Here is an 18,179-nt window from a genome sequence, read left to right as displayed (position 1 = left end):
TTTTCAAATTGACGTGAAAGTATTTTAAGTAGGCTATTGGGAATGGGTGCACTCTTTATATTTATTTTGGATGTGCAGCAACTAACATATTTTGAATAAAAGTGATACAAGAAGAGATTGATGAAATACTTTATTAGTCAGAAATATAAACAACATGGTGGTACAGTAAGATATTAAAACTAAAAGGAGATAAGGGGTGAGGTGGAGCATGCGTAAAGAGGTGAGTGCTAGGACATGAGAGGGACTCTGAAGAGATGAGTGTTAAGCCCAAACCACACCAGTAGCCTACTCCCGTTTTAATGTCATCCACGTCACCAATGCAACTCATTGCAACTCAATGAGTTGCATTTTTGTGGTTGACCTTAAAAACGGTCTCGTCCTGTCTCAACCCTTTGGTGTGGTTTGGGCTTAAGGGGGCAATAAGGTGGCTTCAGAAGAGATTAGTAATAGCAATACCTCCTGCTGCTCCTGCATTATACAGTGCAAATTCAAAACAGGTGGTACGCATGGGCCATATTGAGTGACATACAACGAGCACTTCCAAACAGATTGAAAGAGGATAATCCAAGCTTTTTGTACAGCTGCAATGTTGGTGAGTTTGACGTTGTTTAATACCTGTGAACTCTGGCTGGATCACTGTCAACATTCTACAATAGACATTTAGCTGACAAATTTACATGGATTTATAGAGGGAACGGTAGATTGGAACGAATGCGCTGTGCTTGCATGTTACAACTAGGGATGCACCGATCCGGCTTTTTGGCATTCGATACCGATTTCGATACATGGGGGTCCAGTATCTGCCGATACAGAGTACCGATCCGATACCCCCCACAAAGAAACGTAATAACCTATTAAGCTGTATGCCTCACTGTGTGGAGTCTGGAATCATTATTTTGTGTAAGGCAACATCAAGGCTTGACTTAAACATTACTTTCCCAACTTTGTAAAACAAAATGTAACAAACACAGATATAAATGCACTGAATTATTTATTAAATAACTGTGCAACAATTAGACCAGGTTAATGTGTGCGCAGGCTAGCCTGGCTGCATTCCACATGTTATACTGTCAATACTACACTGCTGTGTCACAGAGGAGGTAGAGTTGTTTTCATACTGTAATTACACATAATTATCGGATCGGATCGGATAATGGATCGGCCACCGATCCGATACCCGATCTAGAATTTTAGCCTGGATCGGCGCCGATCTCCCATACGAGTATCGGATCGGTGCATCCCTAGTTACAACCCGGCCTAATGGTCACCAGACGTGCCGGGCCCCAAACAACCATGATGCCACACAGGTTTCAAAATAGTTTATTTTATACTCAAGATAAAAACATACCTCAGGGTGGGACCATAAATTCCTAAATACGAAACAAAAGTCCTACTCTTACCTAACAAAGGAAAACAAAAATACAAATGTTATTCTAATTTAGCCTTGAGGTTAAAGTACTGTACCAAGTGTTCCTTGACGTGGTCAACATACAGCTCAAAACAGGACCCATATGCCCCCCCCCTGTGCACTGTTTGATCATTATCTACACCAGGCCAGAAAGGCAAAGGGCCCGGATTATATTTTCTTTAAATTTGTACACACTCTCTGGAGTCATGTGATAAAAATGTACCAATCAGTATCCATCCATTCTAATTGGCCACGATTGCATTCCAAAGTTATAACCGGAATGGGAACAGAGCGGCATTCCGACGCATCGCCATTCCGACCATTGACTTCCATTGATCGGAATGGCGGGGTTTCTCCACTTTGGGAAAGACCCCGCCACTCAAGTGACTACTGGCCAATCACAGGACTTCCGTTTACATTGCTCTTCACAGATGAGTAAGGCTGGGACGGAAACTAAAGCAAGTGCCGCTGGGAAAGAGGTAGTCGCGCCTCTGATTGGCCTACCGAACGTCCCCTTCGTAACGTACCCGGAAGCTTGGAAAGCTTCCGCTTTGCTTCGCAAGGAATCTCGGGAAAGCTTGCCTCCATGTTGCCTTCCATAGACGCCCCAGAGCCGGAAGAGGGATCTTTATATGTCTATGCCTAAACCTGCCAAGTTGAGGACCACACAGGTGTAGCAACCTAATAGTTATACGCCAATCAGACTGTTCAGACAAATTGAACCTGTGTTGGTCCTCAACATGGCAGGTGTAGGACTACATTTGCAAGCCATGACAAATCCGTGGAGTGGTGGCCCTGTAGGGCAGGTGTAGGCAATCAATGCTGAGGTGTCAAACTGCACTGAATGTGACACCTCAACTATGGCTGCACCCAGGGCACACCATGGATTTGTCGATGTCGAATTTGAGTTCTACTGTATATCACCATTTCTGGTCCGGAGACCACCATGTGTCTGTATAGCTAGCATGTACAAATGGAACCAAATGGACCCTCTACGGTTCCATTTGGTAAGTAATCAACAGACTACAGTAGCCTCCTATAAAAACTGGTCAAACATTGTCCATGCAGATATAAGAATATGTCAATGTCAATATTATAAGAAATAGGCAAACAAAATGAAAGCGTTTGACTCTGTGGAACTGAGTCAAACAAAATGTAATGCCTCAAGAACTACAATTCCAAGTGCTTATCAGGGTGGGAGGTCCCCAGTTCAAATATGATTTTGGAGGGTCACTGCCTGAAAAGGTTGAGAAGCAGTTGCTGGCCTAATGCATGGAAACTGGGGTCCTTAGTTGAAATCAAACAGTTTGAGAATCACTGTAAGTCTAAATGGAACCAGAATCTTCACTGTAAAATCCTCAGAGTATTTTTAACAGTGTACAAATGGAACCCTTACGGGTTTTGCACACTTTCAGATTTACGGGTAACTTCACGGTCCTTAAGGGTCCACTTTGACCACTTCCCTGTACCCGACTTTGAGAAACAGTATGTGTGCAACTGTGCACATCATCCTCATGACATGCACTGATTGATGATTAAAAGTGTTCCATGATCCACATACTCAAAACTTAACCCTGATTTGTATCCAACCTGTGAAAAGACACATTACATGACTAAAATATTTAAACAATAATAATATCAGTCCTGCACATGTAATGGCTATTTAGCACCCAATTCATCCAGGATATTTAATGAATTCTCACCTCATTTTAAAGCATTGTATTCAGGGTGGTAACAAATGTAATCCACAACTGTTGTATGGACGAGGAATCATTTACAATACAATGGTGACCTCTAGTGGTGCCCATAATAAATGCACCTTCCAGTCTGTAAACTCTAGTCTAGTCTGCACACACTGTTGTAATGAAGCTACATCCACCGGTGTCCTGCGAGAACAAATCATAGTTATCCTACTCTGCATCACCCACCCTGCTTGAAGTTTGTAATTATTGTCACTTACAGGCCAGGGTACATACAGGGTACTTCCTACTGTAATGTATCCAGCTCTATATCCAGTATACTGCTGTTCTAGGGTCCCAGTAATATTACTTGTAGGAACTCAAAGGGGTTTTCTCCACATCCATCCATTCGCTTCAATGGAAACAATCTCAGAAAATACACTGAGTTCCTGTTTATTGGGGGGAGGGGGCACTTCTATTTTCTAAACTCAAGTCGGGTCAACTTGGCAGCCACTCATGTCTGGCGAAAGGTTACCAATGTTGAAATTGAAACCGCCCCAGAACACCAGTTACCACCAAGTACCATACAGTAACACTGCTTCATAATCATAACATCCTCTGGTGGTAGAGCAGTGGTCCCAACGTTTTTAGCTCAAGACCCAAAAAAGAATTTATGTTTGCAAACTTTGCATACAATGTGAGCTTGTAGATCTGCTATTTTAATTAGATTTCATTCATGAAATGTTGGGAAACAGGAAACACAGCATACTGTACATCCCAGATACTGTATTTTACTCACTCACACACATATTACACACACACACACACACACACACACACACACACACACACACAGTGTACATCCCATCTTTATTTCCAGTGTGAGCAGATACAGGAACTCAGTTCACAGTAACGGTCCACCTGTCCCGACATTCAGCATGACGATGTACAATTCTTTTTTATTTTTCAAAGAAGACAGTTCTAAATGCAACGAGAAAAAGCACAGAATCACACGGAAAATACAGACATGTCATTGTTGAAGTTGGCTTTTAATAAAATGGTCTCCTACGGGAAAATAAAAACATCCTCGTTTTGGACCCCCCTCAAGAACCATGAGTTTAAACGGCTCTCTGCTACGTAGCTTTACACGGACAATATCCTTCCTATGGAGTACCCTGCTTATCACACTGAGTCTCTGTTGCTGGGCTTAACAGACTACATTACCCATGAGTCTTTGTGGTTGGGTTGTATGCTTATCAGACTACAATACCCATTGAGTCGCTGATGCGGGGTCTATGCTTATGAAACTACAAAACCCATGAGTCTTGGTTGCTGGGTATTAAGGCCAGCACTTTGCAGACTGGTTACCATGGTTACCACCCCCCCCCCCCCCCCCCCCCCCCCTCTCGTTTAGCAGGTTAGTAGTAAACAGTGAGCTAATTGAGGGTCTATACAGAATAATATTAATAAAATAACGGCTTACGGGAGGACTAACATGTGTGTTTGCGCGAACTGTAGTTTTACAGGAGTACAAATGTGTGGGTTTGAGGGAATTGTAGTTTTAGTGGTTATCAATAAACATTCTCTGAACCGATTCCAAACCAGTTCAGCTCAGTCCAGGCCAACGCAAACGATCACTATCCGTCTTTCTGTTCGTCCGTCCAACTGTCCGTCTGTCTTCCTGTTCGTTCGTCCAACTGTCTGTCCTTCCGTCTGACTGTCCGTCTAACTGTTTTATATCACTGAACCAGCAGTTCCTGGACCAGTCTAACTATGATTACTGTTGTACTGGTTCCTACTGTACGACAACCATGAGAGTACTGTAACAGTACTGTTAATAAAACACTGAGCAAGCAGAGAGAGAGAGAGAGAGAGAGAGAGAGAGAGAGAGAGAGAGAGAGAGAGAGAGAGAGAGAGAGAGAGAGAGAGAGAGAGAGAGAGAGAGAGAGAGAGAGAGAGAGGCTGTTTAAAACTATTTAAAAAGGCAGGACATTTTAAACAGAACCAAACAGTAACTGCAGGTTAAGCTAGCAGGGATACGTTCACGCTTTTTTTTTCTCCTTTACTCAAAGTCAAGGATGAGAGTAGAAGCCCTACTTTTATCAAGCTAAAACTGCTACCAACAAATCACAAAATACAGTATTTGTTTTTTATTATTAATATTAATGATAATACTACCCCTCTATGTTTTCTAACCCCCGCCCCTCGACCAGTTCAAACCGGTCTTCCTCCAGGTTGCTGCTGGGATGCGCCCCTCTGATCGACCAATAGGAAGTTAGGATTCCTCTCTGATCGACCAATTGGAAGTTATGTCCCTCTGATCGGACCAATAGGAAGTCGTCATCTTTCCGTTTTTGACCAATAGGAAGTCGTCATATACGTCCGATCGGACAGATAGGAAGTTGATTTCCCTCTGATCGGCAGGAGGTAACAGCAGCTCTTCTCTCGCGTCCCGTGCACGGCTAATGGATAGGCACACGTTAAAAATAAAAAAAAATAAACTCCTTAACTTACGTCCTTTCTCCTTCAATCAGCCAATCAGAGTGGTCCTACACATTTCCAGATAAAAACAAACATTGGCTAAGATCAGTGTGTGTTCGTGTGGACGTCGTTCGTGACGACCTCACGGTCCAACGAAAGCGCCGCAACACTTCAAAACACGACGAGCAGTTTGTCACGACTCAGTTCCCCAAAAGTTCCTCCAATATGGGAGAGAGAGAGAGAGAGGGGTAGAGAGAGAGAGAGAGAGAGAGAGAGAGAGAGAGAGGACTTAGAAGGGTGTCTAGAGTATCTGTGTGTAAAGAGGCGTGGCCTTAGAAGCCAGTGGGCCTGTCTAATGACACCCAGTGGGTGGAGCTGGCAGAGCGTCAGCGGCATCTCCTAGTCGCCATGGAGGAAGAGGAGTCTGGAGAAGACGGTGGAAGGAGAAGGTCGCTTCGCCTTCACCGGAACCCCACCGTACGTACGTGCGTGGGCACGTTTCGTTCGTTCGCGCAGCGATTCGATTTCCCGGCTGTCTCGCGTGTTGGAGCCGGTCTGTCGTCAAACGTTTGGTTTGTCTTCCCGCCCGTCACCTGTGGGGGGGTAAGGTTGTGGTTGTCATGACGATGGACATCCCTCCCCCTCCTCAGTGGGGGGGGTTCATGTTGCCGTGACCTCGTTGCTGCTTCTGCTTCTGTTGCATCAGCAGCTGCTCCAGCGCAGACGGACCGGGCTGCATCATGGAACTGGACCAGATGGACTGGAAGGATAACATGCAATAAATACACAACTATCTCATCATGGAACTGGACCAGATGGACTGGAAGGATAACATGCAATAAATACACAACTATCTCATCATGGAACTGGACCAGATGGACTGGAAGGATAACATGCAATAAATACACAACTATCTCATCATGGAACTGGACCAGATGGACTGGAAGGATAACATGCAATAAATACACAACTATCTCATCATGGAACTGGAACAGATGGACTGGAAGGATAACATGCAATAAATACACAACTATCTCATCATGGAACTGGACCAGATGGACTGGAAGGATAACATGCAATAAATACACAACTATCTCATCATGGAACTGGACCAGATGGACTGGAAGGATAACATGCAATAAATACACAACTATCTCCTCATGGAACTGGACCAGATGGACTGGACCGACAAAATAGTATGAATAATTGGGCCACGGGCTGTTTAGACTAGAGGGGCCACCCACCCTTCTAGTCTAGAGCAGAAATCACACTGGCTCAGGCAGGCTACGTTGTATCTGACCGCATCACTGTCATGCCAATAATCACGGCTACACACACCCAATTGTGTAATATTGCATCATTGTGTGTTGTGTTGTGTAGCTTACCTTCAGGCTATCCAACAGGACAGTAGAGGATGAGTCGTCCATCGGTATGTCCTGATTGGTCCAGGAGGTGGAGGCGGGGCCAGTCTGATGCCAGCTGGGTTCAGAGGTCGCAGAGGACGCAGGCAGGTAGTCCAACCCAAAACCACTCACTGCTCCTAGCACACACAGTCAGTCAGTCTATATTTCCCAAAAGGAAATACATGTGTTTTTGGGACCAAAGGTTGCATTTACTATGAAAACGAGCAGTAACACTGTAATGCGTTACGCAAAACCGCATCAAGCTCAACACATCACGCTCTTCACACACACACACACACACACACACACACACACACACACACACACATGTTTTAACACACACACACACACACACACACACACGTGTTTTAACCATAGACTGTAAAAAATATGGACAAAGCGTTCGCCGGGTCTAACATGGACGTAAAATGAAGCCTGTTATTCCTGCACTGTAAGTCGCCATCTTTCTAGATCCGTTTGGTACCAGCTGGCCATTGGCTGGCTCCGTTTTGGACCAGCTGGCCATTGGCTGCCCAGACAACGAGGCGGGACTTCCCCCATTCTTCTCCGTTGGTTTTTATTTTGACTCGAGTGGGAGGGGAATCCCGATCATAGACTGTAACGGTAGCCACGCCCCTCAGAACATACGCAATGTTTTTTTTTCTTTATGGTAATTTTTTTAATTAATGGGACCATAATTTTCCAAAAAGAATATTATGACATTAGAAATGAGACTTTAAACTAGTGACTGGAAGAAGAAAGTATTCATGACCATGTTTATTAAGGTAATACAGTCTAGGTGAAGTTGGGCCAAAATACATGGGCCTCTATGGAGCTATGGGGCTTTTTGGGTCCAGTCCAGCGCCACAACAGGCCATTATTATGAACTACCGATTTCAAATGAGGCTTCACGAAATATCTGGCTGACTGCCCCCCTGGTTTTAACACACACACACACACACACTGCTGCAGTGCATTACAGCAGGAAATGTCGCATCACGATTTTGCTTATTCCTTCTAAAACGCTGTATATAAAATATAGCTAACTCGTCGAATCTCTTAGTTACATCAATATTAAGTATTAAAGTATTAAGATTATAAAGATTGCCTTGGTCACTTTTGAAACTGAAAGGGAAAGTTACGCTCCTGCTGTCAAAGTGCTAGTCTAAACCACGTGACCATATTTACAATAAAACCATGCGTCACTTGAACAACACTGGAATTACTTACACATGGAAGCTGCAGCAGTAGGTGAGTAATTAATTTTTATCTGTGTTGGTTTGTTTGTTTTGGTTTCAGTGCTTGAGCTGCTAACAAACGTCCTCCTGCTGCTTAACGACCACAAATACAGTGTCTATGACTGTGTAGCTTAGCACCTTTTGCATCTGCCCGTGTGGGGCAGATGTAGAAATCCATATCCCCCAAATATTAATGCTTATATGAGACAATTTAAAATGAAAGTTCTATGACAGTGCTGACATAGTGAAGTGACATTATTCTGGTAGAGTGTCAGCCCTTCGGTCGCCCGTCTCTTATATTAAGGCGTCTCACTGGTATATGCCCGCAATCAAACTATGCCCCAGGGTTAAAGTGGCCTAGCCTATTTTATACACCCAGGAAAAGACAGATCTGATTGTATTAAATGGCATTAAACTCATCAACATTGCAGCTGTACGGAAAGCTTGAACTATCCTCTTTCTTTCCATACAGTTTTTGCTTCATAAAAATCCACCATAGACATGTTATCAGCTACTTTCTGTCAAGAAATTCCGTGCAGTGGCACCCGCTGGTTAAGTGGTCCAGGCGCATGCTAGCCTGGTTAATAAACCAGACTAATATCGCACGGACCGCGGGTTATTAGTCTGGGGAGGCTCAGCTTGGATTTCATTTCCAGGGGGGCGGGTTGAAACATTTTCTCTTTGACGCAATTGGTCAGAGCTACTGTCAGTCAAAGGTCTCAAGCATTGAAAGTCACTGTACCAAAGCCCACCCATATTGCATACCGTGTCCCGATTGGCCGCCCCAAAATGGGCGTACAATTGAGCCTCTCCAGACTGTAATCCGCCGGCAGGCAAATCTTTTTTTGCCAACGGCTGATTCGGTCTGGTTTATTAACCAGGCTAGGCGCATGCCACATATAGGCTCTGGCCTGACGAGTTCGAGTACCGTTCATGACGACCTTTGCTGCATGTCTCTACCCTTCTCTCCCTCCCACTTTCCTGTCAGTCTTCAGTAATAACTGTCAATATAGGCAAAAAGCCAAATACAAAAATATCTGGATCTGGGTTCACATCTCGAAAGCGTTTGCTTGTCAAGTGGTCAGAGGGGTGAGCCGTGTGCATTTCCACAATATGTTTATTTGTGTTCCGGCTTGGATCAATGGAACGAACACTAGTTCCCATTTACTGGTATGACAATGAAAACTCATTTTTCAAAACACTAAAGAAAAAATACCATGATATTTCTTAACATATATATTTTTTTATATTGTCACTAAAATTGCAGTGTTTTTCCAATAGTTGGGCGCCCACTTAGGCCCACTACAGTATCCTCAAGGCCCGCCAGTGGGCCCCGAGCCACAAGTTCAGAATCACTGTTTAAGTCAATGATAAGCAATGATCAGAGGGGGAGATATCAAAAGCAGAGGCTTGGATTTAACCCCTGATTAATGTGCTTTTCAATAAGGTTCTAAAGTGCCTCACCCGTTTTGTCATTCTTCCATCGGTCCAGCAGGCGGCGCTCTCTGCTGTCCGGCGTGCCGATGGGACCAAAGTTGGAGAAGGGCAGGGAGGCGTGGCTGTGAGTGGGCGGGGACGAGGGCAGGCTGCTGGGGTTGGAGGAGTGAGGTGATTGGCTGGCTGGGGTGGAGTGGTCTGAGAGACAGACAGACAGAACCAAACATTAGACAATAATATACATTACAGCCCCATACACATACACTTGGACACAGAATTCTGATGCCCCATTCACACCAAAGAAGCTAGCTTTCGTGGTCCCATGTTATCTCTATGCAGAGCAGCTTTTGCGTTTTGAAGCTTGGAATGAACAGCTTTTTTTCTTTTGCGTCCTTTTTTTCTCCTCAAAGCTTAACTTTGAAGCAGCTTTTAAAAGCTAGATTCTGGCTTCAGCTTCTAGAAGCTGCTTCTAGCCAATCAGAGCACAGCGTGGTTTGAGGAGGCGGAGTTGAGCTCATTTGACAAAACCAGTTTGCCATTTTTAAATATGGGCTGTATATGAAATATGAATGAATATTTGGCAAGACCATAGCATATTTATGGAAAGAAATAAAAGTTTATATGAGAAACAAGTTGTCGAAGCGGTGAAAACAGGTTGTGTTCCGTCACTTGCGAGCCAGTTCACTCCCAGTGGACACTGGTGGCTGGGGAGAAGTGCCCCTGCAGTCAACTGAACCCCGTCGCTGACACTGACCGTGGACTAAACACACACACACACGGTTGATAAATTAGCAGATATAGATAGATAGGCAAACAACTAAAAAACAATATAGTTCAAACCGGTTGTTTCTTCGTGTCGGACCCGTTCCCTTTTCCCCCAAACTTTCCCCGGGAAGAGGGGAGGAGCAGCCCGCTCTGTGGTCGTGTGCACATCCATCGTGTGTGTGTCGGTAGCTGATAGCTGCATGTATGTTGAAACTTGGGCACCTACCATACCTTTAAAAAATAATGAATAGCCTTTATATCAGTTGTATGTACCCCCTCTATTTATGCAATATGTTGCCAGTGTTTTGTGATTGGTTTGCTGCGTTCTGAATCGATAAACCAATTGCATAGATAATATTTTTTGAGGGAATAATTTCAATTGGTTTATTGTGTTCATGTAGACCTATCGATGAACCTCATAGCAAAAGTTGAAAGACAGTAGATAGCCTACAATCCGTGTGTGTGTGATATTGATTATTTATGAAGTAATAAAAGTATGCCTACTAGTCTACTATAGTGGCCCAAGTTTCACATCATCTGCTAAATAAAAAGCAAACATGCGCTAAACGACGAGGGAGAGTGGTGGAGCACCATGGAGGAGCCCATGACATGAGGGAAGCCGAGGGTCTCCCTTCCCCGGGGAGACTTGGGACTGAATGTCCGGAAACCACACGTAAACATAAGCTGTTTTAATTGCTTTTACGACGTGCTGGATATATACAATTGTATTTCTTTCCATAAATACGGTATGCTCTTGCTAAATCAACATTACATAAAGAGCCGCTATTTAAAAAATAGACCAGAGGGTTTCGCTCGTGGCCCGGGGAAGAGGAGAGCCGAGTGTGGGGTTTCCCCAACCCCAAGACGAGCACTTCAGCTGGGGTAAAAGAGGGAGGATCGAGATCCGGTCCGTGGTCTCGCTCGGTTATTTACAAGCATGTTTACGAAGATTATATTATTTATTCATCCATAAATAGGTTATGATGTAACTAAATATATAATTATTTCTCCTCTACAGTCGCTATTTTACATTTTAGACTTTAAAATGCGCGTCTGCTCAAACTGCCTGTTTTCTTTCTCGTCTCGTCGGCGAGTCCAGGCAGCTTGACTGACAGGTACCTTGTACACGCCCACTTTCTCCAAAAAAAAGCTGCGTCGAAATGATTTCTGCATTGCTTTTTTTTCTAGCTTCTTTAGGTCTGAACGGGGCTTAACCCATTTATACCTGAGGTTGATTATACAATTTCTGAAAGATACGTATGTTTGTAGGTATAGAGAACGGACGGGACGGAACTAAATGAAACGAAAATGTGGTTGTCGGTGCTCCATTTTAGTACATAATGGCTGCCTAAGCTGTTCATTTGCCCCATGCTGCTCCAAAATGGACAGTATAGATAGATATAGATAGATATCTACGCCAAGCGTTCAGCTCTATGGAGAACCGACTTATTTTGAAAGGCTGTTCACTCTGTAACAGAGAATCAGTGTGATTAATCTGTGAATAATCGCTATGTAACAGGTCCCGTGAATGTAATTTAATTCACCCAAACAGGACGTGATGTAAATTACCAGAGGAAGCAGGAAGTGAAGGAGACCAGGGCGTTCCTTCAAACAGCGAGTAGAGTGAGGGCTCCTGGTGCATCATGGGAGCGTCGGGTTTGGAGGGGGGGGGCAGGTTCTTGCCGTAGGCCTGGCTGAAGATGCTGTTGTTCTGGTAGTTCTCCTGCGCACAAGCACGCACATGCACATACATGCAACAATTAGTCAGTGAACAGTACTATTAACAAAGGCACTACATTTGGTACGATAGTCTTCTGTTCTGGTTCAATATAGGAGTCTATGGCTCTGGTGGAAGCAAAACGGAAGAACGGAAGGGGACGTTCGGTAGGCCAATCAACAGCACTTGCCTTCCGAGATTCCGCTTGACTTCCTCTTCCAGTTGGAGACGGGTCTTTCCAACGAAAGTGCAGCGACCAATGAGGCATCTATATTTTTTAATATCTATGGTACCAACCTGTATAGGGAAGCCAGATAGGGGCAGCAGAGATGATTGGCCGATGCCCTCAGGAACACCCTCCATCCTGCTCTGATTGGACAGCTGTAGAGACGAGACATGAACAGAGACATTATGAGACTGATAGATGGACAAGATAGACACAAACAGAGACGATTGAAAGTCATTTCAAACAATAAGATTGATTTTGATGCAACAGATGTTATTTAATCCCATCTGGAGAAGACATGCTTATGTGAGGGAAACTATTCCATATAATTTATTAAAAATGGATAAAGATGTGGATGACAAGCTGATGTACAGAAGGTTTCCCTCCTAATAAAACCACCCACAACACATAATCAATATGGTAATTGATTAGCTCGTTGACAGCACTTTCCTACGCACCTGCTCTTAGGTGTGTGACAGGTTTTTCTAAATGGGCTATAATAAAATACTGATATCAAGAACAAGCCGTCTTTAAGCTGTCATTCACTAGTCTAGTAAATAAACACTGTTCAATGTTTTCATTACAGAAGTTACTACCATGTATAATATATCGGACACTTGGATTCAGGACCCTGCCAACAGCAGTCTTCTTTAAAACAAACTTCTTTATTAATGTTCTGTTTAATAATGCATACAACACCTATGCTTCTATTCTCTCACACACACACACACACACACACACACACACACACACACACTATGCCACTTTTAATAAACCTACTGACAATCAAAATCGCTGTATTTCAGGAACAGTCACAAAGCTAAACATGACAGCTTGCAAAAATAGAGACACTGCGAGCAAATATAACCGGGCTGGACGGCGTTGCTGGACCACTCGCTGTCGCTCGCAGTGTGTCAGGACAGTCTGGATGAAACACGTCTTTCAATAGCTTCATCACTCTACCTCTCGTTGTCTCTGTATGAATGCTTGTCTCTCCATATGTAGGTCAATCCACACACGGTGGGAAGAACTAGAAACGTAGCATTTAACTGATACATGTCAGTGACACATAACAAGCACCCGGTAAAACATTAAACTTACGATTCGGGATATTATCCACTGAAGCCAAGGGGTAAAGAAGAGAAAGGTCCTGCAGCTTCACTCCATAGTGAGACGAAGAACAGAACTACAACGCTATTACCATGTCACAATGCAACATGTTGATAGCTTGTACATCGGTTCCTTATGCAAGCAACACTGTTGCACGATGGGAGTATAAATTAAGCAAATGCCAAGCATCCGATACACATCTGGAAGTAGGCCTGTCACTATTACATCGTTGTCTAATTGTCTAATCACAATTATTTAAAGGTATATTCAGTGATTTCACTTAATTCAAATATCACTTATTTTTTTGTTTTGTTGTGATAATCCTCCCTACTATAGGGAGTGCTGGCCATATAAGGAGTTCCTCCCTGTCCCCAGTTAACCCCTGGGGGTCAAAAAACCTTAGGTTTCGTTTTTGACTCTATCCTGATTGGACGAAAGGCTGGGTCCCACAGCCAAAAACGAAACCTAAGGTTTTTTTTAGTGAAATCACTGAATATACCTTTAAGTCGTGGCCTGTTGGAATTATTACATAATCATCTAATCACAATTATTTTGTCATAATCGTCATGAACCATTGTCATACAGTAAAAGAGCGGCTATTTCAGATTTTTGTGTCAGAAATGTCTTTGTATTTCTCAGTTATTTTTCATATCTGCCCTGTGCATGTTTTTGATAACCAGGCAAACAGAAATGTATTCTGTATGAATATGCTCAATGCCAAAAACAGTTAATCGTTAATCACAATTATTTGTGTGACCATTAATCGTCAACTTAAATTTGTAATCGTGACAGCCCTAGTTGGGGGGGTGTTCATGGGGTGAAAGGTCATACTGGCTACATACAAATATGTTGTGTCCAGGAGCCAGAGCCTGATAGAAGGAGTCAGGAGGCTTAAAGAGAAGCTGCTCCTCGTCCTCAAAGTCTGCTAGAGTTTTGAACAGGTCAGGAGGGAGCAGAGGAGAGCTCTTGTTGTCCTGAGAGACACATGAAGAAGAAGAAAAACAGAGGAAGAGAAACACACAGGCATGAAGAAGAACAACAACAAAAAACAGGAAGAGAAAACACAAGATGGAAAGACGAGGTCAAGCGGGAGGACAGATCAGAAACAAGACGGAAGCCGAATGCCACTACCCCAACTTTAACACTCGCTCACTCCCCTCGTGTCCTCCAACCACACCTTAGCCCAGCCCACAGCGAGGAGGAGAGGATTCAAGGATGGAATGGTCGACTGAATGCACTACGCTCACCCAGCGTCATTTCACAGCGACAGCAAATTCTGTGATCACTTATGACTTGTCACACAGCTGGATCACTGGAACCAGTGCCACGGTGGAACATAACCAACAGATGAAAATGTGCATGCATAGAATAATATGCAGGTATGGAATAGTACAGGATAACAGAATAGACAATTCATCAATGTGGATGGCCACATCGTTATCTTTATACTGTAGTTGACATTGTGCAAAGCCATTTATTCCTGAAATAGTGAATGAAGCACCAGGAGGTGCAAAATGTATGAATGGAATCATGACCACGTCCCTCTTTTTGCTCGTACATGTACACGTGATGCGGAAGTCTTCCGCAAGAAGATATGAAACTCTGCCACTTTGTGTACTGTACACTTGGTGCAAGCCGCCCCAAGCGCACTCAAAGAGCCCACTCGGCTTCTCCAAAAAGCTAATTACCAATAGGGATAAAACTATTTCCGGGTCAAGCTGGAGTGACCGAGTTTGAGTGAGCGAGATTTGGGTTACTGGAATTTGGCATATGGTCCAGTTCTAATGTACGTTTACCTGAATTACTGAATTAAGATGCACGTTCACATCAAGTCTGTGAAGGCTTGAGGGCTGTCCCATTCGAGAGCCCTATATGAACACTTTCCCAAAGTCTGCATTGTTGTTTTTTTTAAGTGAACACTGTGCAGCAGCATTTCTGTCTGGGCTGCATGAGTTGCATGAGAGCTGTCATCGTGAGAAATGGCTGACAGGCTGTCAGAAATGTACTCTCTTTAGATAATACAATACAGCAGGAAACAATGGATGATCTTCTTTTACGTTACATAACTAATTATTTTGCAAACGTCACAATTCAGAAATAATGCACACACACACACAAAGGGGAAACTCAAAATGAAACTTTTTGAATCGACAAAAACAAGTATCACTGAAGAAAGTCCGATCCTAAACTATTATGGTCAGGGTGTGACTGTACCCTGCGGGGACCCAAGCAGTTTTCAAACTGCAATTCATTACATATGGTGGAAGTCAAGTCACCCAGTGGTATCGAGTTGAGCATTTGACGAAAAACGTGAGATTATACATTTAAATTGGACAATAGTGTAACTCACTCAGGGTCCCAAATCAACACCCGCCAGAACAGCATTTGCCGTCGTGAAACTGTTACAGAACAGGAACGCAGTACATGTAAATGTAGTCTTTGAGTAAATGATTGATGCCATGATTACAAATTTAAGTTAACGATTAATTGTCACACAAATAATTGCGATTAACGATTGAATTGCGTTTTTTGCATTGAACATTGGAACGTTACAATTTGTATTTCTGTTTGCCTTTTAGGCTTCGTGATCACAACTTGCACAAGGCAGATATGAATAAATATAGAAATAAATCACTGCTAGCACATTTCATATTTTTTTCCTCCCAAACAACTTAAACAAAATAGCAAAATAGTTGATCTACAACGTCTACAACACGTCACTTCGTATTTCTGCTATTTTTGAAAAATGTTTGAAAATCAATGGACATTTTTCAACATGGAAACGATTGACGATCACGCAAAAATCATTGCGATTATCTTAAATGATTGCGATTAGGCGATTATGTAATTATTGTGACAGGCCTGACCTACTACAGACTACGCTAGCCAGACACTGAGCTACCGTTACTCTGGCCGGTAGGAAACATGTATTCTGGAGTGGTTTGCTGCAGGGATGCTCTGATCAGGTATTTTGGGACCGATACCGATTGTTTTTTTTTAATTTATATTTTTTGTCCCACGATTTTGTAACCCATTTTTCACCCCTGTGTCAATCATCCTGTGATGTGATCCTGGGCTCTACACACCCTCCGCCAACCTAGGGAGAGCAACGGACTTAACTCATGCTTCCTTCATGCTTGAGTGTCCAAGTTGCTCCTTTACACCTGACAGGGGGGAGTTTCCCTGGTTGGACGTAGCGCGTCCTCCATCAGGCGTCCCGGCTGGCCAGGGGGAGGCAGTTTAGAGACCAGGATTACTGCATGTTATTGTGAGGGTACCTACCCTAGGGGACACGGGGAGAACATGCAAACTCCACACAGAAAGGCCCTTTCGCCAACCCCGCCTTCGGGTATGGGCACTGATGACGCGGAGGAGGAAACACGCCACCAGCACCCACAGCACCCCGAGCGGGAATCGAACACAGGACCTTCTAGCTGTGAGGCGACAGCACTACCAACTGTGCCACCGTGCCCCCCCGATTGTTTTTCTCATGATCGACCGATAGGTCCGATACCGATACTGATCTTGTGAAATGTTGCAAATTTTAATATTTCCAAAATTATTATATGTCAAAACCAACGTCAAAACTGTTCCTGTGTGACTGTGTGTGCGGAGGAGGGGGAGAATGTTTAGGCCCGTCACAAAAATGCAAAATGATATTATACTCTATATCTGATTGACATTTATACCACTTAAATAGTGTAAAAGACCAGTTTCTCCAGATAGGGTAAATGCCGATTACCGATCAGAGTGAATATCGGCCGATATGGCCGATCACCGATCACTGGCCGATTATCGGAGCATCTCTAGTTTGCTGTCACAATCTACTATTCTAGATCCGCCATGCTGTGTCTCATACGTGTTATATAATTGCCTCATCCATCAACCATTTGCGATCCATGCAAAATATTGATACAGAAGTATTGATATACAAGTGTTATTCTGCAAAGACATTGAAAGCAAAATCCCACAGATGATGGGGATGTCGTAGCTTGTCAACTTCCTGAAGTTCAGAAAGTAACTTTATTTCCCACAAAACTTACGGGTATATAACTCTGAGTGTACAAATGGAACCAACAGGAACCTTAGCAGTCTACAACTTAAGGGTCCCAAAGATAAAACAAATAAAAACAAATGGTATCAAATGGGGGTCCGTGGTCTATTGCAGTGGTTCCCAGACATTTTAGCTCGAGACCCAAAAGACGTTTGCCTGGGGCCCAAGCTACTGCAAACAGCAGGTCTACAAGCTCAGATCGGCTATTTTAACTACTTCTTAAACTTAAAAAATTTGTTCTCTAATCTAATGTATAGAATTTATTTGATTCTTCTTTGATTTCTTCATGGAATTACTGCTTTGCTTTGAATTCATGAAAAAAAATGTGGGAAACGGAAAATAAAGGGACCCAGTGATTGGGAACCAGTTCTGGTCTCATGCATATCAAACTGTCCTTGAAATTGCAAAAGGTTGAGAGACCCTACACAACATTCCGAACTACAGCACCTACTAAGTAACCCCACCCATTCTACCCCCCCAAACCCCCTCACCTCAGTGGGTGGTCCTCTGGGTGCGGCAGGGTCCTGTTCGTTGCAGAAGCTTCCAGGAGGGGGCACTGGTGGTCTCTTGTTCATACGGTAGGAGGCTTCCCAGTAGAAGTCCTGCATGTTGACATCTGGATACTTCATCTTCTTGTCCAGGTTGGAGGACCTGTCAGCAG

At 43.6% G+C, this 18,179-nt stretch overlaps 1 protein-coding gene across 3 annotated transcripts in view; it reads right to left on the bottom strand.

The window, feature by feature from the left end:
• Window positions 1-3,938: 3,938 nt before the first annotated feature.
• Window positions 3,939-18,179, bottom strand: part of smg7 (SMG7 nonsense mediated mRNA decay factor) — a 35,236-nt gene continuing 20,995 nt past the window's right edge. Inside the window, exons 19-25 of one of the 3 annotated variants that reach the window (XM_083782329.1) lie at window positions 18,010-18,169; window positions 14,307-14,438; window positions 12,426-12,509; window positions 11,981-12,134; window positions 9,674-9,844; window positions 6,954-7,108; window positions 3,939-6,328 (exon numbers count right to left, since the gene is read on the bottom strand). In XM_083782329.1, coding sequence (XP_083638455.1) covers window positions 6,215-6,328; window positions 6,954-7,108; window positions 9,674-9,844; window positions 11,981-12,134; window positions 12,426-12,509; window positions 14,307-14,438; window positions 18,010-18,169 — 970 coding nt within the window. In that variant the 3' untranslated portion in view covers window positions 3,939-6,214. The remainder of the gene's footprint in view (window positions 6,329-6,953; window positions 7,109-9,673; window positions 9,845-11,980; window positions 12,135-12,425; window positions 12,510-14,306; window positions 14,439-18,009; window positions 18,170-18,179) is intronic. The other 2 variants (XM_083782330.1, XM_083782331.1) reach the window with 2 other exon arrangements.

This window comes from Protomyctophum parallelum, assembly GCF_964188405.1.
Source record: "Protomyctophum parallelum genome assembly, chromosome: 14".
Taxonomy (NCBI): Eukaryota; Metazoa; Chordata; class Actinopteri; order Myctophiformes; family Myctophidae; genus Protomyctophum; species Protomyctophum parallelum.
The sequence above is the reverse complement of the archived record's forward strand: the minus strand, read 5'-3'. Positions and strand labels throughout refer to the sequence as shown.